This window comes from Aythya marila (genome assembly GCF_965140915.1).
Source record: "Aythya marila genome assembly, chromosome: 15".
Lineage (NCBI taxonomy): Eukaryota > Metazoa > Chordata > Aves > Anseriformes > Anatidae > Aythya > Aythya marila.
The window spans coordinates 5,193,098-5,219,802 of record NC_139056.1 but is presented as its reverse complement, the minus strand read 5'-3'; the positions used below and the strand labels follow the sequence as shown (position 1 = coordinate 5,219,802).

At 54.4% G+C, this 26,705-nt stretch overlaps 1 protein-coding gene across 1 annotated transcript in view; it reads right to left on the bottom strand.

Moving 5' to 3' along the window:
* The window catches only part of LOC309884002 (ankyrin repeat and fibronectin type-III domain-containing protein 1-like), a gene marked incomplete at its 5' end in the record, with an annotated part of 153,051 nt that overhangs the window by 103,919 nt on the left and 22,427 nt on the right, over window positions 1-26,705 (bottom strand). Inside the window, one exon of the mRNA XM_082772613.1 lies at window positions 22,305-22,534. Coding sequence (XP_082628739.1) covers window positions 22,305-22,534 — 230 coding nt within the window. The remainder of the gene's footprint in view (window positions 1-22,304; window positions 22,535-26,705) is intronic.

The following is a 26,705-nucleotide window of genomic DNA, read 5'->3' as shown; positions in this document are numbered from 1 at the left end:
CTGGCGTGGCAAAGCATTTTGTCTTGGGGTTGTGGTTGTGGCTTTTTGGTTGTCTGTGTGTGCACACGCGTGCTTTGATTTACTGCTTATACTGGATAAAATTGTAGGAGGTTAGCCTAAATACAAAGCGTGACGTTCCTGACACCGGTTCAGGAGCGGGCACTGGAGACAGCGGGCAGAGATGTCCACTGGGCGGTTTGTGAGGAGCTGACTTCAGAGCTGCCAAGTGCACCTGCTCGTGTTCTTTAGCATTGCCTGGAATGGAGGAATTTTCCCTAATTTCTTCCAGTATGGGCTCTGCACCTCTTCTTTTTTTTCATCTAGAAAAGGGGGTACAGTTTGAACGCCTCTTGTAAGCCCAGAAGAAGTGAAAGCACACATGCTTGCTGTTGAGCAGGCAGCCGATGGTGACTCATCTTCTCACATGTACAAACACTCCCTGCAAAGCCACCAGCCGGGCTTTGCTCCGTGAGACCAGCCTGGTGGAGCTGGTGAGCCATCCAGCCGTGTTTTTCTTGGAGGGGAAGCAGTCGGATGTGTGGACCTTGCTGAATAAAAATCCTCGCTCCACGTTAACAACAAGCCAGTCATCCAACGTCGGAACAGCTCTCGTAAAATAAGAAGATAACTTCACACACCTCTTTGCTGGGCGGCTCTTTGAAGCCCGCAGGGATCAGCTCTGGCCCAACCTCCCCTGCACATCAAAGGCCAGCACAGGGCTTGGACCCAGACAACGAAACCCTTCCAAGCACCAGAAGATATCATCAGCGCTGCAACCTAGCGGACGCCTCCGAAATCCCACTGGAAAAGGCGAGCGCTTCTCCTGCCAAGCCCACCAAGGAGGAGCGAAGAGGGAGCCCTGGTGTCTGTAACTCGTACCAAGCAGTACAAACGCAGGGCTGGCTGTTACCAGAGACACATCTGCACAGCCGGGCTGACCTCAAAACCCTACCCAGCGACTGCATGCGCAGGGAGGTGCCGAAGGGGGCTGCGGGTGGCAGATGAGCCACGCAGGGGCTGCACGGGACACCTTCAGCACAGCCTCGCTGGCCCTGACCTTCTGCACCGACCACCCCAAGCCACCACCAGCTGCTTTGCCCTTTTTCCAGGAGCCCCAGCACCCTGAGCCCTCCTCTTCCTCCTCACAGCAGGACCCAGAGCAGGAAACTCTGTCCGTGATGCATCCCCCAGGGCATCAGCCCACGGACACTCTGCTCCCACCACGGGACCTTGGCCGGGCTCTGGACCACACGAGGGGGCCACGTGCCAAGCAGCGATCCACCCCCGGTGCTCCCATCCAAGCGCTGACGCCTTTAAGGAAAGAAAAAAAAAAAAACACAACACAAATACAAACAAAAATAAAGCACGCGACGCTCCTCGCGCTGCTCTGCTCCCAGCCCTACGCCGTGCAAGGCATCTCCCCACTTGGCACCCGGGCTTCCCTCAGATATGCAAGCCTGTAACCAGGAATTCGCAGCAGGGGGAATCGAGAGAGAAAGGGGAGGGGTGGAAAAAAAAAAAAAAAAAAAACCAACACACACACCACTTTTCCTATTTTATCTCGTACCAAAGCCTTTTGCAGGTCTGCTTCCCTTTGGCTCGCCCGCTCCTCTAGGTCTACCAGCATACTTTCAGTAATGAAATGCACATTTGCTGGTCAGCTCTAATATATCCAGAGGGACTGTTTTTCGCGTGTGTTTGTTTTAAACTTAAGGGTGTTGTAAAGTTGTTCCAATGGCACAGAGATGGGAAGATAAGACATGGCAGGCAGCGACTGGTTAGTGGGTGGCTGTGGTATTAATATTTATCCCATAATTGAAGGAAGACGTGACAACATGAGAAAAGCAAACCACCACGATGTTTCTTTACGAGGCACACACTGAACCCTCGGCGGAGACCACCAGATACTCGGCGTTTCGTACAACGCCTGTTTATTGCAAGGAGAAAAACCCTTTTATCGGCCAAATTCGTAAAAAGAAGGAAAAACAGACTGGGGGGGGGGGGGGGGGGGAGAAGCAGTGTGTTACAGCATCTTTTCCTCTTGAAAGCAGATGGTGGTGGCATGGTGGCACGCTTCTGTCACCTGCTGGCCCATGGGCCCAAAAACGCAGGGCAGCAGGGCACAGCGCCTGCAAAGCTGGAACCAAACAGAAGGACACCGGGATGCAAAATCACAACCCCAGTGTGGAGTGTCAGGGTACAAAGCCCAAACTTTCTCTTACTCAACAAGTCCAGAAGAAGAAGAAGCAGGTTTTGTGACACACAAAGGGCATGCAGAAAGGAAACTTAGCCAAATTGGTGTAGAGAGACCTGGAGAGCAGCTGTCTGCACAAGAGGACTGGGAACATGATTGGGAATTGAAGCCCATCCCCATGCTCTGCGTTGGGGTAACCATGATAACGAGTGGGGACGTAGCAGGACCCCCCCAGCTGCCTCCCCCTTCCTGTTCACGTCTGCTTCTCGCAGCCCAAAGCAAGAGGTGGGACAGGAACGCCAGTCTCCATAAACTCCTCCAGCTGCAGGCAAGAATCAATGCAATTAATGATGCTTTACGCTTGATTGGGATATAAAGCAAGAACATACCCAGCCAGGCTGCAGCCTCCTGGAAGCAGAGCCCCGAGGCCCCACGGGGACCTTGCTGTGCTGGGGACAGCGAGGAAGGGGCTGGGACCACCGCACGGCACAGACCTCGACCATCACCTGTACAGCCCGGGCACCCCACGTGTGGTTCAGGCTGCCGGAGGATGAGGAGAGGTGTGGAGGCACCGTGCTGCTGCCCTAGGAGCTGCTGGGACCCCTGCAAGGAGCAGATCACGGAGTCCAACAGTGCCCTGCTCCCTACAGAAACCCCACACGGCTCCGTGCTTCCCTCCTGAGCGCCTCGGTAAGAACTGCACACACTGCACAGATAATATACAAAAAAGGATCAGCTCACATGGAAGAGGCTATCTACAGAAAAAAAAAAAAAAAAAGGAAAAAAAAAACACACACACACACACTTGAGAGTTAATGAACTAGAGATACCATTTATAAACATGAGGTTTTGGTATTTTCTATAGTCACTTAAAAGTTAAGTGCTAAGCAGCTTCTAACCACAACCTGACCAAAAGCCCAGGGCATCTCCCTCAAGGTTTTTGAGACCACTGAGTAGACAAAGTTCACGCAAATCTTAGAATCTGGGTGATAATTCTCTAAAAGTAATATGGGATTTGGTATTTTTCCTATTTGCATGCATATTAGTCTATACATCTATACAGACTAATAATCTGTTATATCTATATATAGAGATATCTAATATATATAATATTAAATACTATATATATATATATAGACTAATATAGTCTCTATCTATATAGACTAATACATTAGTTTATATATCTATGTTTGTTAGAATCTGCAGTTTCCCACCTTTCACTCAGATCTCTTACCAGCTGTGCAGAACAGGCCCAGGTCCCTCTGCAGAGAGCCCTGGATTATTCCAGATGTGCTCTAAGGACACAGACGGAGACGGTTTCAGGGGCCCTCCCACCACCCCGCTCCCCTTTCCTCTGACAGCCCCTGCATCTTCCTCCCCTTTCCTTCCTTCCGAGGACAGACAGGGCTTTATTTTTGGTACCCACCCCAGGGATTCAGCTGCTGGCAGGAAGGTGTGAGCACATCTGCACACTCAGAAACCCTCAAGCTTGGGCACATAAATCCATTTTCTCCCGATTTTAAGCTCTCAGACACCAGAAAACACCCCCAGCTTGGTACTGCACAAGGTGTTCTGCAATGCATTTTTTCAGCTTCCCATTTCTCCTTTTTGGACAAAAACTGAAAGAGGCGACCAAGCTCTGCTCCCCTCCCTTGCACAGGGCACAGCTTCCCACCAGGTTGATGGAGTTTATCCATGGACAGCCTCTGGGAAGAGGCACCAGCTGGCAAATAAATGGCATGAAGTGAAATATTTCAAACCAGCAGCAGCACAACAAACCCAACTGCTCCACCACCACACAGGACTTGTCCGTGGCAGACGATATCCTCATCCAATAAACCTTTTAAAGGTTCGCTGATCACAGCGAGATGTGTCATAAATCTCCCGGAATAGTTTATTATGCCCATAAATCTCTGTAAAACTGCTTTATCTCCTCTGGATTGGCAGTCAAGCAAACTTTGCGCTGACAAACAAGCTCCTGACAAGGCACAACTCTTCCAAAGCGGGTGAGGAGCAGCCTCCCCGCGGCCCTGGTCTTTCCCCAGAGCCCACCCCAAAGCCATGTGCCGCTGTCACAGCCCCGCCACCGGGGATCCTGCAAGCCCTTACTCAACATCCCCCGCACAGTGAAGCAGCACACGTCCTACGTGTGGTTCCCCTCTGGAAGAGGGAAACTATCAAATAACATTTCTTCCACTTTATCTTCTAAATGTGCTATTTAAAGGGGGGAAAAAAATTAGCTTAGAGGATTACTCAGCCTGCCTTTGCCAAAACGCATGCCCTGCATCTAATTCAAAGAATATTTTGCTTCTGAGAGCTTAGCAGCTACTTTGTCAGGAGTTTTTATTGGGAAATGTTGACGTTTTATGGCTTCATTTAAATCAGGTGGATGAATGCACAGCCAGAATCTGCTTCGCTTTTCTGTTATAAGACACAGAAATAAACCCGCTTTCCAGGTTGTTCTTCCTCTTACATGACTGCTAGCTTTTCCATTCAGTTCAGCCCTTTTTTGCTTTACAATCACATCAAGCAAATGGATTTTGTTTTCCCTGTAGGAAATGAACCACTGGAAGTACCAACCTGCCTCCCAAGGGGCAGCCTCAGTGGCACGCTGGCTGCCAGCTGCCCTGAGCTGCAACAGGCAGGAGCAAGTGGCCTCAAAAGCCGACGGCAAAGCCGAGGCCAGCAGCTCGTTTCAGCATCCCCTTACATCAAACCCGGCAGCCTGCTGCCACTTTTTGCTAGACTAAGACCTGGGATGACCAGCGAGTCCTCTGAGAGGAGGCAAGGCTCAGAAGACGTTTAGGAACCAGCAGCACATGGGTTGGAGCCTGTGATCCTTAGAACCAACTACTACATCCAATGCAGAACGCTGTCTGATGCATGCAGCTGGCTGAGGGAGCACCCTCAGCATCCCCTCAAAGAGCTGAGCGACCCCCTACAAGCACCCAGCGTTTCACGCAGTGAAAGCCTTTACTGACAAACACAACAGAGACAGTGCCCGAGGAGTAAACGCTTCTCACACACTCCAGCAAGGACAACCCTCACGCAGCATTTTTAATTTAAACCAATTCATCTCCCTGCCTTCAGAGTGACCCTGGAGCCACAGGAGCAGCTTTGTGTCCTGCCTCCCCCACACACTGCACCTCCTTCCAGCCAGCCCCGGGGCACTGCGAGCACACCCACACCACACACCGAGTGCTTGCTGGTGTCCCAACATGCCCCTCACATCTCATTTATGGGGGAGCTGCCCTCACCCACAGGCCTGGCCTCTGGGCTTGGCCACGCAGCTCCTGCAAGAGGTGTCCAAGGGCTCCCTGCTGCCATCACACGACACGAAGGCCACGCATCCCCTGACACCCTCCCTGGCAGCAGCACAGCCTTGATCCATGGCCTGTCCTGAGTTACTGCCCTGTCACCAACAGTCCCTACAAAGCCTTCTTGCACTGCCAGGAAGGGGGGCTGAGCAGCCGTGCCCATCACTGCCCTCAGAAGGGGCCGGGAGCCAGCACAGCACCCAAAAGAGAGGCCTGGAGCATCCCTGGGGACTTTGGTGGGCACCCATCACCCTGGCCTCCAGGATGGCCAGGAGCAAAAGTTGAGGTCTCTTCAGGATGCTTTATGATGAGCTGTGGGCTCATTTACCACAAGAATTGTACATGAGGGCGACAGTAGCATGGAGGCAGGGTACAGCTCCATGGAGGACGAGCTGGAAGGGGCTCGTGGTCATGGAAGTCAGGCCTCAGCAGCCACGGGGACAGCAGGACACTGGTCACCCACGCTCCCATGCACGGCACAGGCCAACACTTGTTACACCTGATAAACCCAGGGCATGTGGCAGAAGGTCAAAAACACAGCTGTAGTGCTGCACGGGGACACCACGCCACGTCCCAGGCCCTGCCACCTCAGGACATGTCGGCCTCCAGCCTCGGCGGTGCCGACCAGCGGCCCAGGCCGCCACATCCCAGCCGGGCTCCCTACGGCAGGGAGGCACCAACCAGCCCTGCCGATTGCCATGGCAACGCACGGATGCCATCAGCAGAGGATTAAGCTCCGGCGGGAGGAGAAGCAGGACCAGGGGGAAGGAGATGAACGAGCGCTGCGACAGGGACGCTGCGGAGGAACGGAGGCCCACAGCATCGATTTTCACGCCCATCTTCCCTTTTCAGTTCTTGCCTAGCATGAAAGTCCCGATTCAAACGGCAGACTTTGACACCATTAAAAACTATCAGAGCATTTAACACACTGCCCCTTCCTCCCGCGTCAGCACACCCACGTCTGCCACAGAAATAAAGAGGACTGCGAGATCCAGCCATCTCCCCGCAGTCCCGGCATGAAAGTGCAGCAAATCTGCGTCACACAGAGACCCTTTGAAAGGGGATAAATGCTAAGTGCAGGGAAAAATGATTACTTTATTTATAAAGACCATGTCTCTTGTCATTCTAATTCACTCCAAATCCTCCAGGCGCTGGACAGCTGCAGGTTCAATCATGAATACACAAATCAGCAACAAATAAACAACAAAAAGAGTCTCCAGTTGCAATGCAGGGAGACCAGCGTTCAGTTTGGTTTGGCTGCTGCTCTCCCCTGTGCACTGAAAGGACACGGGAATAAGGTGGCTCTCCATCTGAGCCTCTCCTCTGCTTGGGGATGGGGGAGAAACCAGGGAGGGCAGAGACGAGGGCAGGTGGAAGCAAGAGGCTGGGAACTGAGAGCAGCAAAGGAGCTCAGCCAACTCGAGTAGGCAGTCAGGAGGGAAACACGAGCTTTAACCTGTGCAAAGCCAGCGTACCAGGTGCTGGGGAATTGTTCACCTCTAAGACTTTGTTCACACACAGAAACACCCCAAACATCGAGCACAAACCCCAGCACTGCAGGGTCCTGCACAGGCTGCTGCCTACGAGGCACAGAGCCCCTTCCCACACATCCAACACCTGCCTTCTGCTGTATCGCAGGTGCTTTCTGCCACTGTGAATGTGCACATTGAGATGTTGTGAAGTTGGCATCAACATGGGGCAGGCAGGAGTCGATGCAGAACAGGGCAAAGCACTCCACACCACCTGGAAGAGAGAGTTAGGAGGGGAAACATCCTACCAGAGCTAGCTAGGGGGCTGGTTTGCAGCAGGGATTATTTCATTTCTCCGATGAAAAAAAGGCAGAAACCTAGCATGAGGCAGGGCTGAGCACCAGCCCCATCACAGACCAGCTCCTGCTTCCGGGAGCTGCAGCCCTGCACCTCACCTTCAAGGTTTTCTTGCCTGAAAGCAGCAGATGATACAAGATGATTTGCTTTCCTGGGATCTGAGACCCTGTATGGCATCACAGCAGAGCCGATGGTGGCCTCTGACCAAGCTCCAGTTTTGAGTTTCTTCTTCCAAAGGCTGCCTACATTCCCAGAGGCATCCATTCACCATCCCCAGACACCTCCAGGAGGTGACAGACCCACAGGGTGAGTTAGCTCAACGTTTCACTCTGTTTGGAAAAGATGCCTGAGTTGTGGACTGCTGAAAACAAACCTTGCCCCATGCAGTCTTCCCACCAAGAGGACTGAGCTCTGCCCTGACAAAGCAGATCTGGAGGGAAAGAGAAGGGGACAAGCATGGGGAACCCACAGAGGCTGCAAGGGACAACATGTGAGATGGTTTCACGGGTTCTCACCAAGATGTTTCCCGGTGCCAATCTCTTCCCTTGCCAGGCTGGGGCTTTCTGCTTTAGCACGGTCCAGGAACTCTTCAATTCCTCCTGCGGAGACCTCGGCAGAGGAGGGAAACCTTCCCACTGCCGGCAGTGTTTGAGCAACATCAGGAGCATTTTCTTCTCCCTGGCTCTGCTGCAAATTGCAGCTGATCGATGCTCTGCTCATCAGGGAGGGCCAGGGTCAGCACCCAGACAAGGCAGCCCTGCTCGTTCCCCCACTAATTGCCGACGCCAGACCTCAAACCCAAGACAGGGAGCTACACCAAATCAATTCCACCAGCCCCCACTTAAAGGCTGGCAGCGTGGAGTTTTGCTCAGCACCGCAACGATCCCATCTCCAGACAGGCTCACGTGAGGAAGAAGAGAAATACCAGCGGTGTGGGGGTTCAGCTGAGCCTGCAAGCTTTCCACAGCGGCCTCCTGCCTTTCCTCAGACACCCTGACAAAACATGCCCTGAGGAGAAGGGACAGCAGGGGATACCTGAGATTTTCAGGGCCAGACAGAGCAGCATCCCGTCCCAGAGCCGTGCCCACAACCAACACCCTGCTCCCTCACTTCTCTCTCCGTCCTGAGACCATCAGACCAGGCTCCCTCCAAACATTAGGTCAGACTGATCCCCTAACACCCAATGCATACCAGCATACACGAAAAAAAAGTCCAATTCCTCATTCTGGAAAGAACCAGACAAGCACAAGCTCCTCCATTACCACAGGTGCTGGCTCTGAAGCCTCCAGGATTTCCACCACCGCGTCAGCTCCGGTCCTTTTAGCAGAAGCACTTCACTGACACGCTTGAAACCTTTCTCATCCACAGCGGTCCCCCTGCGAGCCCAGCACCTGCGGCAGACAACCAGCAGGGCAGGCGACAGCAGCTGCAGGGACCCAACAGCGGGGAGACTGTATGACAAATTCGGTGTCAAAATAAACAGCGCCGAAGAGACTCCGCCAGCTGATCTCTTCCTTGTGCTTAAACTTGTGGTTTGTGATCTAAACAAAGCGTTTGCATTGCCGGTGGTCTGCTGCGGCCAAGGGTTGGGAACCGAGCCCAGCTGGCTCTGGCACCCAGGAGGGGACCGGTGTCACCAGGGCACCTGCCATCCCCACACCATCAAGGGGTGACTGGTGACTGGTAGCTCCAAGCCCAGAGACCAGAAAAACAAAAATATGATGGCTGCGTGGACAAACCCACCTCTAAGCCTTCAACCACCACGCTGCCCAGCGCTCAGACGGGGCTCCTGGGCCAGCTGCACGCACCTGTGGGAACCGAGACCTCGGCCATAATAGCATGGCCACGTCCCCAACCCAGGCATTTTACTCCCCACTGTGGGCACGGGCTGGATGTGGCACGGCCCAAGATAACAAAAGTGTCATCCCGGGTGACAACGCGTGATGCCTGGGTTACTCTGGGAACAGCGATGGTGACAAACCCGCTTCCCTGCCTGCTCAGCTCATCCCCTCTCCCTGCAGCCAGAGAAAAAGGGTCCTCCCCCCTCCTTTAAATTGCCTTTCTTAAAAAAAGATTCCTTAAACAAATGGCAGCAAATCCCAATGCAGAGCAGTACAATGGACACTTCAGTCCTGCCCAGGGGGAGGGGGCGACAGGACCTTCAATGCCTAAATAAATTCAATTTGCTCGTTAAGAGGGGGCTGGGGAGGTTAGGCACGGGGTAGCAGTCGTTATTCACTTCCCCCAATTAACATTCCAGTGGCACTGCTCTGCTTTCTAGGAACAATAACTTTTTTGGAAGGGGGAGCGTTGATCATGGGAGTGTTGGATGGTCCTGTAAAAAGGAGACACGTCCATGCCTTAACAGGGTGCGGGTTTCTGTATTCTGGGAACCACTAAACAAAACCAAGAATAAATAAAGATCGAGCCTACGCAGAAAGACCCTGCAAAATAAAACCCCTCATGTCTCCAGTCCAAGATTATTTGCCTTTGCTGCTGATCTAAATACTTTCTGCACAGGCCTTGGCAACACAAGAAGAGGCGGCTTGTCGCTGGTTTGTTTATAAAAGTCTCTAAATGCAGGGTAATTAAAAATGTTTAGACCAGGCTTTGAGGTGCACCACCGCCGGGGCCCCATGCAGTGGCTGAGGAGCTGCCTGCGTGTTAAAACCCAGCCAGGTCTCGGCCTCCAGCCCGGAGCTGCAGGTGCTGGGCAGCACAGCCCCACGGCGCCGCCTCATCCCTGCTGCACGGGGCCTGTCTCCTGTGGGATGCTCAGAGACATATCCCTCTCCCAGCCCTCTGCCACAGCATCCTCCTGCCCAAAGGAACTCCCAAGACCTGCCCTCTATGCCACAACGGTGACTTACTCATTTACTTCCCTCCCAGGATGAGGATTCATAGCTTTTCTTAGCTCAGTCTTTAATTTCTTTCACCAATACAATGTTTGCAGTGCACTAGGAGCACCGGCTCGCTCTTTTTTCCAGTGCTCCTACAAGAGAGGCTGCTGCATTTTATTCATCCTCAGAAAGAGAAGCATTTTGCTGTTACGATGCACAGAAAAGCAAGGAGCATGAACCAAACCCAATTGCAGCAGCTCTGGTGGCAAACAGCAGAGCTCTGCGCACACCAAGCACTGCCCATGCAGTCCAGCACGGCTCATCCTGTGACAAGAGGGCTCCTGGGGCAAAGCCCGAGGCCAGACAAAGCCGTGCGTATCAACGTCTCGAGTGCCACGGGCCTGAAAGGAACGGGCTCGCCCTTGTAAAACTGAAAGCGACCACGGGAAACGAGCAGGTCCATCGATACCCCACAGGCATATGTGCTTGGGCGTATCTATTTCACTCCGTCGCGATTTTAAAAGATTCCCATGAAAATCTAGCCCAAACAGACAGATGGCCGGAGCTCCGCGTTCCCAGCCACCACACAGCAGCACTAAAAGGGGACCCAGGCACATGCACACTGCTGGCCACGCACCTCGGCGGAGACAGGCCAGGCTCTGCTGCCAGTTAAGCTCCCTTCTATCAGCTGGGGATGCCTACGGCCATGCACATCTTGGGAAAGAAGAACTTTACAACCCACTGTATGATGTAAGGAGCTAAAAACAGTTTTACCCTACAAGCGTATCAGTCCCAGGAGAACATGCCCAAACAGCAGTGAACCAAATGTGCCCAAATGAAGTGCACTTCTGCCGGACCACCAGCTGCAGCCACCACCACGGTTATGTCCCTTCAAAGTGGCACAAGGGGACGTGCAACAGCCCAGGTCCAAAGATGCTCCAATTATTTAGGTCCCTCGTCAGCAAGACTTCTGTTGCAGACTCGCAGTTTCACGCTCAGCTTCTTGGATGACAAACAGCTTGCTGACTTACCAGCAGTGAATAATTGTGGCTCTTTCCTCTGGAGAAAAAGGTGCTAATGCTGTATGTCAGGAAGGAGATGGAAGGCCAGCAGAAAGGACTGCATCTACCTGGAAAGGTGGCTGCTTGCAGGCTCAAGGCAGAAAGGCTGGGAATGCCATATCAGACAGTCAGTGCTGTCACTCTGAGGCACTTGGCAGCAGCAAACCAGAACAAATGTGCCCAGGCAGGCCAGACACAGGTCCGGGGGAAAGGCTGGATTTGGCTGAAGCCCTGCTAGAAGTCTCCAGTGCAGCTCTTGCTTCCTGGCCTCAATCCTCCCCGTGTGTGAAAATGGGGCCAACAACAGAAAGTCTCCTGGCGGAGCTGTGCTGTTTTGTGTGTTCCTCATGGAAGATCCAAGGCTTCATCCTGGTGCTGAGGAGCTGGTGCCTTTACACCCCAAGCAAAGGTCTCCGGTCAAAATGAATCACTTTGTCAGCTTCATAGAATCATTAAGGTGGGAAAAGACTTCCAAGATCTGGTCCAACCATCCCCCTGCCATCGATTTCACCCACTAACAAACACGAGGACCCTATTCTCCCTTCTCTTTTTGCAGCCAGTGCCCTGTGTCCCACCGCCTGAGCAGCCACTGCATGACCTATTGCTCCAGAGCTGATGCCACAGACGCTTACTGGAAGTACCTTAAATGGCCACAAGGAACAGTAATGATGCTTTGAACAAAAAACAAAAAACTAAATGAAACAGCTGAGCTATGGGCTAGATTTGCTGTTGCCTTTCAAGCATGAAAAAATAATCCACCCATAAAACAGAGGTCAACTACTGAGAGGGAAAGATCCATGGAGCAACATGCACCAAGCCCAGGCTCAGCACGTGCTCTCCTCCAGCCCCAGTCCTGTGCACCACTGACCAGGCGTGAGCCTCCTCCACGTGCAGGGCCCTTACTGCTCTAGCTGAATGCAGGAGGAGCTGAACCAGGGCCCAGGTCCAACACAGCATCGGTACCAACAGTATCCTACAGGCAGCTCCAATCCTCGTCTCCTCCAGCAGCTTCCTCCCTCTCTTCCCCAGGAGGAGACAACAGGAGCCCCGTCAAGAGTGTCAAGACCACACCAACCCCCAGGGAAACTGGGCACACACGGGGTCATTCCAGGACAGCAGCTTTCAGTGCCTGCTACACAGTGCCTAGAAGTTTAAGAGCTCTGAAACATCTCAGTGTGCGGCATTTCCACCGTCAGGAAGAGCGAAGATCCAGAGTATCATCACGGTGCCACCTGGGCAGTTCAGGAGAGCTGTTTGCTCTGTCCTGGAAAGCCATCTCTGGACTGCCACAGCAAACGGAGGGCAGATCTCCCCACCCCAGGCCAGCCCTCCTCCTGTCAGGCAGGCTGGAGGTCTCAGCTGGGGACAGCTGCCACACGGCCACCCTGCCACCACCGCCCTGCCGCTAGCCTTGGTCCTCCGGAGTGATCAGGCAGCAGCAGGAAGGATGAGCAGCTCTCTCCAAACGACAAAGGCCTCTAAGTGCTCGGTGCTGTGTCAGTGCAGAGAGAAATTTCCATTTCTTTCCAGGAGATGAAGGTCTAACTATGCAAGTGGGGCAGCCTCCAAAGGCACCTTGCTCTTTGTTGAAACCTGTGCTATTTCTGCCTCTGCAAATGTTCCCTGGTAGAGATCGGCTCTGCCTTCTGAAGCTTGCAAGCTAGTCATTAAAAAAAATAAAACGCCAGAGCCAAGAAGTGAGATGAACAAAATGCTAATAGGAACCCCCAGGTCAAACCGCCTCCCCTGTCACCCAGCCCTCCTCTCGCCAGCACATTCCTGCCACTAATGAGGCCCCACCACTTCCTCCTCCCTCCTCAAGTTGCTCCTGGTGATGCAAATCCATCGTCTTTGTTTCTATTCTTGGAGGAAAAACAGAACCAAAGTAAATAGCAAAACAGCTCTTAGGTTTCAGGCTCCTTTCTTTTTCCACCCTTCCCAACAGGGGCAGGCTGCTGTTGCCGTCAGAGCGCGGTGACACCCGACCGACCCCCGGCATCGCCTCGTTCCCACCCAAAATGCTCCACTTTGTCATCAGCCCTTCGAGATCACTGCCAGGTCCCTCCCTGGACACCGCTTCACTGTGCTCCCGGGGAGGTTTAGGACATCACCACCAGCCTCTCTCAGCCAGCAGTAGTGCCCACGGAGAGCCCACCGTGTGCCCCAGCAGGCTGGAGACGTGTCCCCACGAGACCCCCTGCCCTCCTCCAGCCCCTCTGCACAAGGAGCTGACCCAGCTCCAGCCTGCACCGAGAGACCTCGCGTTGCCCGGAGTATTCCCACGTGCCAGGATGCCTGTGGATGGAGCGGAAAGGAGACATGCACAGCCATGGAAATCAGGAACTCCATCTCCTCCACAGGTGCCAGCAGCACGAGGAGGTGCTGAGGCGGGGTGCCTGCTGTCCTGCCCCTCATGCTGCAGGGGCTGGGGGTCAGTGCTGCCCCTGCCCTGCTCCCATGGGGGCTGCAAGCGCAGGAGGCACTGACAGTTAAGGCAGTGTTTTTGTGAGAAAATAAAAAAAAAAAAAAAAAAAAAAAAACTATTGAGAGAGATTCTGGTCTGCGCCATCCCCAAAGCCACTTGCTGAGGTTCAGCAAATCAAGGCACGTAAAAAGCCCTAAATTAGGTGCAGCACCCGCTGCACCAAGGCCAGGCTGGCTGCGGGCAGCAGTGGCTGAATGCGCCCAGGTGGGCCCGGTGCCGTGCTCCCAGCCTCGCAGCTCCTGCTGGAAAGCAGCTGGCAGCGAAGAGCCGAGCTCTGCTCCAGGTGCTGCTGCAGGGACGAGCAGACGCGAAGCAGCAGAGCCCAGCACCACTCCTCAGTGATGAACACTCAGCCCTGACCGCTGCCCTCCACAGCCAGCCTTGCTGCGCTTGGAGACGAGAATGTGAGGATGCAAAGGTGGCGAGAAAGACCTCTCCGGTGAGGAAAAGGATGGGTAAAACAAGTCCCAGTTTCCAGAGGTGGGGGAGGAAGGGTCCGAGCAGCCCGAGGAGCTGCTGCTCAGTGGCAGGCAGCAGCGTGCCGAAGCACAGTGCTGCAGAGACCTCTTGCAGCACAGCACCGCTACTGCACCCATGCCCCGGCACCCCAGCATCTCTTGGTGCTGCCTGGTTTCTAACAGGGAAGCGAGCTTGGCAGCACGCTGCTACCTTGCCCTGAGCATCCCCAGCTCCCAGCATCCAGCACACAGCAAGTGCCACCTACAGACAGCCACTGCTCTAAGCTGCTGCCAGTTGCAGAGTCACAGAACGGCCGAGGTGGGAAGGGACCTCTGGGGATCACCCAGTGCCACCCCCCTGCTGAGCAGGATCACCCAGAGCACGTTGTGCAGGACGGCAACCAGGTGGGTTTTGATAACTCCAGAGAAGGAGACTGCACACCCTCTCCGGGCAGCCTGTCCCCGTGCTCTGTCACCCTCCCGGTACAGAAGTGCCCCCTCATATTCAGCCGGTACCTCCTGTGCTTCAGTTCATGCCCGTTGCCTCTTTCACTGGGGACAACTGAGAAGAGACCGGCTCCATCCTCTCGACACCCTCCCCTCAGATATTTATACACACTGATGAGGTCTCCCCTCAGTCTTCTCTTTTCCAGGCTAAACAGGCCCAGCTCTCTCAGCCTGTCCTCATACGACAGCTGCTCCAGTCCCCTCATCATCTTCGTAGCCCTAATTTATAAATTGTCTCTCTGAGGGTACCACAAACCAGGAGAGCAGCAGGTCCCCGCGCTCAGAGCTGGGAGGTTTAATGCAGCTGCACCCCCCTGACAGATGCTTGAGTCCCCCCCAAAACCACACCGATGTCCGAAAGGGTCCTGTCCAGGCACGGGCATCTCGCTGTGTGAATCTGCTGTCAGGGAAGGTACTTCTCAAAGAGCTGCCCGTTTCCATGGAGGTCTGGGACACATCTCAGACCCCAAAACCTGCAGGCTGTGAGCTCCAAACTGCACGAAGCCAGACTGCAGCACCCAGGTTTGCTGTCTTGTATCACGGGAAAACAACAGCAAGAGAGCTTGAAAGGAAGAAGAAAGGAGCACGTCTTCAAGGGCACAAGGAAAACATGAAGAAGGGCTGCAGGAGGACCAAGAAGCCTCACGGTCAGCAGGGGATGCGATCTGCTCCACCTGACTTGAGCAGTGACCAGGCTGGGATCGAGAGACCCATAATCCCAAAGCTATTCTAACTGGCAAACCACAGAGTCCAAGAAATGGGAAGAAAAACAAATTAGGGTAACAAAAAACACCCAGCTGTGCACTTTGGAACCAACAGAACAGCCCAGGCTGCCGGGACTACTCCGGCTGGACACGGAGGGCAGGACAAACCTGGGTGGGGGACACAGGACCCCCATCAGCATCACGACAGCCAGCCAAAGGCAGGCCCAGAAGCTGTGACATGGAGAGGGCTCCTCACCCCAACCAGCACCTACCTGCCCCTGCCAGCACCAGTCTTTGTGTGCTCAGCAAGGGCAAGTGATTGTTTTTTAAAGAAAAGGGATATTTTGAAGGCTTTGCTCTGCCTGTCAGACTCGCTCCTCTCCAGCGCTTTTCCTGCGGAATGGGGAAATCAGGTGGCACCCCTGCGGGCACCAACATCAGCCCAACAGCCGCTCGTGCCAAATGACAGTGGTGGCCAACCCGACCCGTCCCCAGCTCCCTCCCCAGCAGGCGTCCAGCCCCGGCTGCAGCACCCACCGAGGACCGCCCCAACTCACCAAATAACACCTCGTTTTTTTTTTAAGAGCCTTTTTTTCGCACCAACTTTAAATACCAGAAGAGGCAGGGTACATTTTTAGCAAGTCTAGCTTTGAGAAGCAGAGTAAAATTGGAAGCTGGCAAAGGACTTGGATTCCTCCCCCCCCCAACCCTGCTGCTCCCCAGTTTGGATCCTCGCCTTTTGCTGCTGCAAGGGCAGCGCGCGCCCACCCGCAGCCCCCTCCAGCACCCCCCTGCCCTCTGCCAGCTCGGCCTGGGCTGCTCTGTCTCAGTGCAGAGCCAGCAGAGGGAGCAAACACTATGAGTTTGCAGGGAAATTGAGGTTTGTGGTGGTTGTTTTTAATTGTGGGTGCTGTATTTTTCATCTTGAGGTTATTCCCTAGCATTTTGCTGAAAATACGTGGACAGAGCCAAGTTAGGACCAAATCCAACCTGCATTTACTCTTCTAAGAGCCCTGAGGAGAGGTGCAAAGCTCACGCTAACATCCCACCTGCAGAATGGCAATATTCAACCCAAACCCAAGCCTGTCCCAGCAATAAACACCTTCCAGTTCGAGCACAGGGACCTGCTGCTCTCCTGTTTTATGGCACCATCAAAGACCGTACTCTCGCACCCCTGAAAGACTCACTGCCCATCTGGGGCTCCTCAAATCACTTCCAGCCACCAGAAGAAACTCCCTACAGGCAATTTACAAACACCAGGCGTTCCTGTCCTACATGAAGCATTAAAAAAGTATCAACGAATAGGTTTAAGAGACAAACTGCTGGGCACTCCCCCTTCAGAAACCTGGCAAACCTCCCTCCCAGCCCAATTCACCCCCTTCCTTTGAGGAGGGAACACGCACTCCTGTTGTGCCTACAGGTCCCCGAGGCCAGCAGAGGTTTGCTGGTGAAGCCGGTGTTCGCTGCCAGGCTGTAAAAGCTCAGCACAACTGGGCACCATCCACGTGCCCACCCCATGGGTGCACTGAGCCTTCTCGTGGCAGCGGGTCTGGGAGCCAGGGCTTGCAGAGCGGAGGGCAGAGGAATCATCCTCGTGCCACGTCTGCACAGCCCAGGTGCTCGTGCAGTGGTCACGCTGCCCTCTCACTCTCCTTCCACTGCTTTTTTTTCAGGAACCTGCAGCGTGCCGTGCGTCAGCGCTGACCAAATACTGCAGACGATGGAGGCAAACCATTACAGCACCTTCACCTGCCCCTCTGCAAAGCCCTCACACCTCCAGTGCACGGAGCGCCACGTGCTTACTCGCTGCTCTCCTGCGGGATCTTCTCCGCTACTGTCAGCATTGTTGGCACGGCTTGGAACATCTCCAGGCTCACATGCTGGCTTTGGCCACAAAAAAAGCAGCCACAAAGCCATGGACCCTGCATGGGAGCAAGGAAATCCAGGGGCAGGGCAGGGCTGGAGCAGAGCTACACCAGCTCCTGGAGCAAACATCGCAGCCCGGCACTGCCCTGGCAGGCTAGCAGTGTGTGCGTCTGGCCATCCTGCCCTGTGTGGCACTTGGATTTAATTTTCTTTTCCCTATTCCCACAGAAAATTCACCACTAAGTGCAAAAATGAAAGGGAGATGCTGAAGTTAAGCACAAAGCAGCAGCTGAACACAGTTTAGGAATCGGCAGCATTAGGCTGACATTCACATGCCAGATAGACGTGGCTCCAGAAACGCAACGACTTCTGATGCCCCACATTTGGGGTATTTAAAACAAGAAAAATACATCTTTATGAACTTTATTGAAATCAGCCCCCAGCTCCCACTGCAAGCAGATAACCAGCACAGAGTGGGGGCTGGCAGCGATAAGCAGAACTCCCCCTCCCAACCATCAGAGTCGCATTTCCACAAGCAGGAGATCAAAAGCCCTTCAGCGCAGCAGAGCTCCTCTGTGCCACCGCTGTAGTGCCTGGGAGAGGATGCAAATGCTAACAGTGCTTTGTGCTTCTCTGCTTTAGGGATGTTCAGCATACAGTAAAACACCCCGACGTGCCCAGATCCAGCCTTTCATGTACTAGATAATGCAAAGGAAGGCGGATTGGGGTGAAGGCAGTTCGGCTGCATCTGCCCACCCCTTCTCCACCCAGCCATCCTCCTGGAGCACCACGCAATGCCTCCGAGATACCCAGCCCTAACCTGCATTGGGATGAAGCTTCCCAATATGCACGGAGAGCCCTGGGGAGGGCCAGTGGGGTGGGAAGGGATGAAGAGAACCAACCTCCACTCAAGAGGAGAGTGAGCTAAAAGCAGTCCTGTGCAATGGGGAACAATCCTGGAGTGGTCCATGGACCAGCTGGGAAGGGCTGGCAGAGCCAAGTGGATGTGACAGCACAGAGGCAGGGAGCGCTGGGCCTTAGCAAGGCAGCAGAAACTGGGAGGAAAGGAAATTATTTGCCTATCGTTCCCGTCACAGCCAAGCCCTCCAAGGCATTTGCATTCACATGCACCAGAGGAACCAGAATTTGACACCAAATGCCCAAGGTGCAGAATAAATTCTTGGGCTGCGCTGAGGGATCTGCCAAAGAAAGGAGCAGGGTGCTCCTCGTGCTGTCCTGCTCCTGTTTATCAGCAGGAGCCTTGGTTCGCTCCCGTGCTTGGTGCAAAGCCGAGTGATTCACGCACGGGCTCCCCCTCAGTGCCTGCTACCAGGGATTGTTCAGCTGCCGGTTGTGCTCAGTGAATAAGCTGCTATCCGGCACAAGAGTCACATTATTTATTAGGTTTGTGGGTTGGTTTTTTTCTTTCTGAATACTCATCAATGAACAATAGTCAGCAAGTGAGCAATCTGCCAGGGCACGGTTCCACGCCACGGGATGATGCAGTGTGCATCTCTCATCTACCTTCGCATTTAGCTCCTTGAGGCAGACACTGCCTTTGTGCTTTGCAAAGCCGAGGACAGCGTGTGCGTAGATGCAGCACAACGCCTGCTGCTTTACTCAGCCTCTCCACTAACACAGTTGACCTGCTTGTTGTATGGCTCCAGCCTTTTTTTTTTCCCCCTTATTATTTTGTTGTTGTTACACTGAAGTACAGGGCACAAACAAGTACCAGTTGGCTGTTTGCTAACATTTTGCTATGAGAGAGCAAGTGGCTCTGTAGCAGTGTCAGAACAGAACCGAATAAAATAAAGCAACCAGGAGAGTTTCGGTGATGTCAGTGGAATGAGAGCAGGGCCAGGTCTGACTCTGCTTTCCCCGCAGAGCCTCCGGTTCCAGTCGCACCCAACAGACCCAGCAAGCCCCCGAGTGCTCTGAAACCAAGACCCCTCGCTGCTCTGACACGAGGAGGCTCCTGCGCAGACCCCCACACTCCACCCAACATCACCACAGTGCCCAGCAGCAAAGCAAGGAGGTTCTGAACTGATCATTATTCCACGGGAATGGGAAAACCTGGATGTGCCCATGCCAGACAGACGCTACCTGCCTCCTCCAGCAGCTCAGGCACTGCTCGTGACCTCGGCGAGCCCCACATTTGATCAGGTTTCTGCCAGGAAGAAGCTCCTTTCCTCACTGCCTCTCATTACCAGGCCCAACCGTTTGTTTAGTCTTCTCCTCCACGTTACCTCCAGGGGGGTTGGAACCAGGTGATCGTTAAGATCCCTTCCAGCCCAAGCCGTTCTGTGATTACCAGGTCTGTAAGGCAAGCATTAGCTCTGCTCGACTCATCAGAAGAGCTCCCAAGACAAACAGGGCTCTCAGCCTGTCCTGGAGGGCACTGAGACATCCAGTAACAGAATGACTGCCTGGAAAAAAAATACTGTACAAAAGTAATAATTAAAAAATAATTAAAAAAAAAGTCAGTGCATAAGAGGTAAACAGCACAACCTACTTGAAAAATCTTCACTGTGGCAGCAATGCAGCATCAGCCTCGACCACCCTCCTCCTCCCAGAGGAACAGGACAAGGGTGGCCATGGAAGGTCCCCTCCCTGCTCCTCGAGGCTGCAGGACACCCCTGGACCATCACCTGCAAACAGCAGGCACGAGGTCCCAGCTCGAGGCAAGGAGAGGGCACACTGGCAGCCCCCCTGAGCCAGGGGGGACGCTGCTGAAACTCCTTCACCTCTCCTTCCCAGCCCCAGAGCAGGGGGGGGGACAGCAGCCGTGACAGACGGCTGTCAGGAGCCACCGCACGCTTCCCTTTCTCCAAGGCAGAAACTTTGCCAACGTCACTAGCCTTCCGGGAGGGAAATGGAAAGGCTCATTAGAAAGAAAACTCATTCTGACAATCACAAAAATCGGAATTCATTTAAAATTCAAATTATGCAAATCCAAGCAATCTGTACGTGCAGACCCGTCACATGCCAGCAGCGGGACTGCAGACATGCCACCGGCGACACGGCTCGGGAAAATCCATCCTGCACCAGGGGACGGCTCCTAGGGGTGGGCCCCGGGCACCACTTTAGGGGCTCCCCTCATCACCAGCAGAGAAGGGAAAAGATCCCACAGCCCCGCAGGCACAGGGATGCAAGCCCCGAGACAGCTCAGGCTGTCAGCACGGGAAGAGCGAAGCTGGGAATTTAAGGCTATGAGCTGGGTAAGTGCTACAGCCCTGAAAAATGAGCCAAGCTTTAAATTGGGACTTTTAGGGGAGGTCCCAGGTGAGCTGCTGCAGAAAAGACAGATCACATTCTCTCCTCTAAGTGCTCTGCTGTGCATGAGGAGGGCAGTGCACACCTGGCCCAAATTCCTCCCCAGGGCAGAGCAGGCGTCATGACAGGGGTGAGGGCTGAGGATAAGCCTGGGCAAAACCACACCGACACCAGCACGGAAAGGCACGAGCAGAGCTTGGGAGGCCACACAGCCCTGTGCCAGCCCACCTCTTCTTCGAGAAACCTTCCCCACTTGGCAGGACCTTCACTTTGAATGTGAAATGCTGGCTGTCCAGCTGCATGGGGGCGCCCAGCACTTTCAGAAAGCCCTGCTCATGCCCTGTAAGGTAGGGTGAGCCTGATTTTCTCAGCAGGTCTGACAAGGCCACAGCCCATGGCTGAGCCTACGGCAACAACAGCCTTCAGCTATTAAAACTACCCAGAAATGACACACCAAGGAAAAAGAAATCTACAAAACCCCTGCTCTGCTCTTTGATGGACAGCATTACTCAGCTCCACAGGTGCACCACGGAGAGCTAAAGGTCCCCAAAAGTGACTGGCAAAAACCCTCACGAAGTCAGAGGCCAAAGAGAGGCACCCGCAGACAACGCTCAGAGCTGCCAGAGCACAGGCAGGCAGGCTGCAGATCCGGGCTGAAATCCCGAGAAATCAGGTATCCGCTCCTTACCCCGCAGCAGGACTGCCTCATCCGAAACACCTCTGATTCTTTGGGCAGCTCCTCGGATGCCCTGTGCCACTGCTGCTTGTTTCCTCCCCAGGATGCTGCTGCTGCTTCCCACACCCGCAGAGATGGGTCCCAGGGGCCGCTCACAGCGCCGAGGTCCCAGCCAGCTCCCCAAAACGCCCTGCCATGGGCAGGCACCAGCAGCCACGACCAAGATCCCTGCCCAGGGAGGACGGGATTTCCTCTAGGATACAGGAAACTGAGCAGCTTTGGGAGCGGGGGTGCAAAAGACACGTTGCGTAGGTCCAAGTCCTGCGGCAGGGCGAGCACCACCAGCCTTGGCTGACAGCTCCCAACCCCACTTTGGGTTGCACAGGTGCCCGGTCCCCGCTCTGCTCCCATTGTACGAGTGCCCTCATCCATTTCCAACCAACACCGAGCGCTTTTCAGGGTGGGGACACTTGAGCCCTCATTACAACCCTGAGGCCAGTAACGAGGCAGGAGGAAAGCCACACGAATCCCTGTATCAAGTATCTCTGGGGAAGAGGAGACGCAAAGCCCATTAAACATTGATCGGGGAGCGTGAGGCACCCGATCCAACCCCAGGGTGCTCCGAGGGGTGTCGGGGCTGCCTCGCTGCCCTCCCTGAAAGCGCAGCCCCCTCCCACACCCCTCTGCTGCCATGAAGCAAACCCCTGGGAAGACCAAATTTCTGGCGGCCAGGGCTCCGAGCGCAAACTCCTTTATGCTTTCAACCTCGTTTTGTATTTTCAACAGCAGTGTCCAGAGGTGTAATGAGGAGATTTCCACACCGCACATTGCCCGGCCGAGCAGCAGCCACCTGCAACAGCACGATCCCCGCTGTTACAGCAAACCCGCAGCACGGCGGGGACGGGAGCCACAACGCCTGCCCAGCGGGGCCAGCAGGCCTCCCGGCACAGCGTGGGCAAACCGGAGCCACCTCAGCTCTCTGCTCCACCCAGCTGCAGGCACCTCGTTGCCATTTCGCTAACGCTTTACACAAACCCAGCTCCGCGCCACGCCGGTGTTTTTGGGAACCCCCCTCAGCACGGCGCCCCAGTACTCACGAATTGCCGCCGCAGCTTGGTCCTGACGCGCTCGGCCTTCGTCTCCGCGGGGTGGACGGCGTAGCCCAAGGACCCCAGGTGGTTGTCGACCGACAGGCTCTTCCGCATGTAGAAGGAGCGGGTGCGGAAATGGCTGAACGGGGCGTCCTCCACCGCCGTGCGGAGCCGCGGCTGCAGCTGGGCATCCCCCGGGGGGTCCATGCAGTCGTCCTCCAGCCGCCAGGCCTCCCCTGGGGACAGAGGGACACGATGTACCCTTCAGAGCTGCGGCCATCCCTGGGTTGTGCCCCCCTGCAGCCCAGAGAAGGGGTGCAGGCAGAGATGTCCGCCCCAGGCCGCCTCCACCCGCGCTCTGCACCACGGGGCTATGCGGGATGGGTGCTGCCACGCACGGGGTTCAGAGGGCACGGCTCTGCCACGAGCCCCACAGAGTCCTTGTCCCCAGTCTGCTGAGCTTCATTCAGCCTGCCCCACGCTGGTTTTGCCCAACCTTGTTCACCAGCACCCAACCTGTCAGTGCTCGGTCCCAAAGTCACCACAGCAGGAATCAACCACGTACTGCTGAGCACAGTGATCAGAGCCAGGGCCGCCAGGCTCTACTCTAGTATAAATACTATTTCAAAATTTCATATAAATTCATATAAACACTAATTCATAAACAGAGGACCAAAATCCCAACACTTAAAAACTTCCTATTATTTAATTCCAATAGGGTCACACATTTGAAAGGCTCACTTATAAAGAACTCAAAAACCTGTAAACCACTTAAAAACGGCATTCCACATTAAGAGAGAATGTTCTAGTTTTATTTTCTAAAAGGAATAAAATTCCTGCAGTAGAACTGAAGTTGAATCCTACATACCTGCATCAAGCCCCTCTCCTGCAGGTATTCACATGCTTTGCCATCGGTAACTACAATACATCTCCCTTTGTGAATAGGGAAACTGAGGCATCAGAAGCGTTGTAAGCTGGAAAAGGATTTACAGGTACTGACTGCACTTCATTGCAATGAAAGGGAAAACGGCAGAGCAGAGGGTAAGCATCTCTACGACACCACTGCTCCACTATTTTCCGAGCAGCTCGGATATTGTGTGCTTGTTGTTGCCAATCCCGTCCTCACAGCTGGCAAACTGTGAGCTTTCCCTGCTCCTCACCTCCCAGCCCAAATCACTTCTTGATAGCCGTAATAAATTAGCAAGAACACCCCTCTTGCTCAATTATAAAAACAGATCAATTATTGGCCACGGTGGTACTGAAGGGCGCTTCACGGGGTTACCTTCACAACCCTCTCCCCTCCGACAGCCTGTTCCTGAGGCAAAATCGTTTTTATTTGCTTTCTGAAAAACCCAACATCTCCAGGCACAAATGATCGTGACCCTGCTAACCCAGGGCCGAGGAGCAAAACCCTTCCGGAGCTGAAAGCAGGTGAAGGCCCTAAGGTGGAAACCAGCCAGAAATCAGCCAGTGAAGTCTGGTTTGCCTCGCAAGGCTGCGGGATTCACATGGAGCGAGAGACAGGCTGGCCTGCTGCCCTGCTGCCCTCTGCTTTCACAGCCACCCCTGCTCCCCAAGCTCCTGAAGCTCTTCCAGGTGTGAAGGCATCTTCTGGGTGTGAGCCCTGCCCGGGGCAGGGACACACTGAGCAGAAACCAGCACAATCAAGAGGACAAGGGAGAAGAAGCGATCAGAGCTGCCAAAAAAAAGAGGCAACCCTGAGCACATCGCTACCTAGGAGCGTTTTTTTTCCCTCTTTACCCCTGCTTTCACTTTAATAAGCCGCTGCTGCTCCTCTCCAAATGTCAACTCATCCAACACAGGAACTGCTGTTTGAAAGCTGTGATTATTCAACGCACAAACACGTCAATCGGCGCCCAGATCCCGGCTGCCAGCGCACGGCAGCAGCGCTCGGGGACGAGGCAGGAGGGCCGGGGCAGACACACTGCTGACAGCAGCGAAACCGTGCACCAAGGAGCCGGCCCCGCTGCCCCAGCTCATCTCCTGGCCCCATGGCGAGCTGGGCACAGCCACCACGTGCTGCCCCGGAGCAAGGACGACCCAGGCTGCATGCTGAGCTCTGCCTGTGCAGAGCTGCTCACCCCAAAACCCAGCCTGATCCGCCTCATCTCCTGCCCCACTCCTCCCCTGCTCAGGTGTAAGGGGTGCAGAGCCTCCCCCTTGGGCACAGGGATGTGGCACAGAGGTCAGGACCTTACCTATCCCTAAAAGGTTTTGTACATGCTGAAGGAGCTCACTCCTGATTTCTACCAAGGAAGTAAATCAGTGATGAAGCCCAGAGCCTGGAAAGGTCAGAGGGGAAGACCAAGAGCAGAAGTCCCTGGAGGGGAAAGAGCAAGCCTGCAGGCTGGAGGCCACCTACCCTCGTGATCTTCCACCCTCCCACCACCCAGCGCTACTTCTGGCAAATTGGGTACCTCCAAAAGACTTAAAGCATCTTCCTGGGCTTGGCACCTGTGACTGCTGCAAACCCTTTCTTCTTTCTGGACTTGAAGCATTAATCAGGAAGTCAGAAGGACATGAGAGATGGAAGGGCTGTGAGAGCACAGGCCCTCCAGCCATGCCACGTGCCCAGCGCAGCCAGACTGAGCACTCAGCCCCGTGAGCAGCATGAGGCTTTCCCCAGCACTCGCAGCCCGGTGGAAGAAGGGCCTCGTGCTCCTCCACCACGTGCTGGTAGCACGTTGCCCAGGTCCCAGGCTGCTGCGTCAGAGCCCTCCCTTCACCAGGCAGCGCAGCAGCAGGGAGAGGAGCAGGGAGCCAGCACCACCACCCTGCTGCGAGCACACCACAGGCACCTGGGCAAGGAAAGGTGTTTCAGGAGGTGGCCGCGTGCCCATGCTGAATGAACTTCAACAGAGATGTAAGGTTGGCACTCCTCCAGTCTTTGTGGGCTACCCAAAACACTCAGGTATTAGAGAAGCTGACTGCAGGGTTCTGCTCTGAGCTTGGGGTCCTGCTGCAGAAGGGAGAGAAGAGGGGGCAACAACAACAAAATTCTCAATGCCATCCCTAGGACTTCCCATGGGCACGAAATAAGGGGTGGCAAGCAAAAGGCAGCGCGTTTCTCTGCTGCCAGCATGCGAGGCTCCCAGTGCAGTACCAAATGGTCACTGGTTTGGGGTGAGGCAGGTGCTGGGGGAAGCCTCCCTTCCTCACCAGCACACAGAGGGCTCCGTAAGCCTCTGGCCCATGCAGTGCTTTGCTCTCGTCCTCCTGTCCAGATGTCACGTTCCACTACTACACAGTCCCTGCAGGCAGAGAGATGCTGCACCCCTGCAGGTCAGGCCAGGGCTCTGGCATTTACCTAAGCCACCGTTTGTTGTTCCAAGACTAAATTTATCTGAGCCCTGCCTATTACAGGTAAATACTGCTAACTGCAATCTGGGCTGAGAGAGACTGATACAATAACTAGGCAATGCTGAGAAAAGCATCTTTTCTTCATGACAGCATGCTGATAGGCTTAATGAGTAGCTAATTAGCAGCTCCTGGGTGTCGAGAAGCCAGATAAAAAGCATGGGAGGTTCTGGATAGAAAACAACAACTCATTCATTCATCTACAGCTCTGGCTACGGAGGGAGCTTCCAAACTGTTTCCATACTCCTCTTCCTATCATCCTAGCCACCTTCCAGCCACAAATAAAGCAATATCCTAGCCAGGTGTCCATGCAATCAGCTCCCACCCCTACCCCGCTGCGCAGGGCAGGCTGCGCCCAGTTGCTCTGGGGTGGCTGGGGTGGCTGTCTGACGTGTACAAGGCAAAGGAGGTGTTTGCAGCAGGTGATGAGGTTTGCAGAGGGTCTGGCTCTTGCTGGGATGTCACCCCCCAGCCTCACGCCGACCTCCCCCTCCAGCACAGCTCTCTGCAAGCACCAGCACACCAGCCAGAGACCTGCTGCAGGTGCTGCGCCCTTCGCAGTGGGTGCTCTTGCACACCCGAGGCTTGGTGGGCACGTCTTTTTGCCCTCTACCAGGACACAGATCTCCACTGCGCATTCAGGTCCGTCCTTGCAAACCATGCCTTGGTGGCCCAGGAGATTTGGAGGGCTCACAGAGTAGCACGAGCCCTCTGATTCTACGCACAGAGTTACCTGCCGTCACCTACCCACTCCCAAGTGTCCCCATCCCTCCTGTCCCCAGGAGGCAGCTACACGAGCTTTCCACAGGTCCTCCCTCCCACACCCAGACCTGCTCTTTTGGGAGAATTAGTAGGACCAGGAAATGAAACGCAGTCTGCAGAGCTTTAAAATTAATCCAGGGCTTGGACAGCTGCTCTGCTTGGTAGAGCTTGCAGCAATCTGACAGCGAGGGGGTTAGATTTAAAATATTTTTTTAAAAAAGAAATTAAAAAAAAAAATCAAATAGTGCTGGTAGACGGGAGCTATTT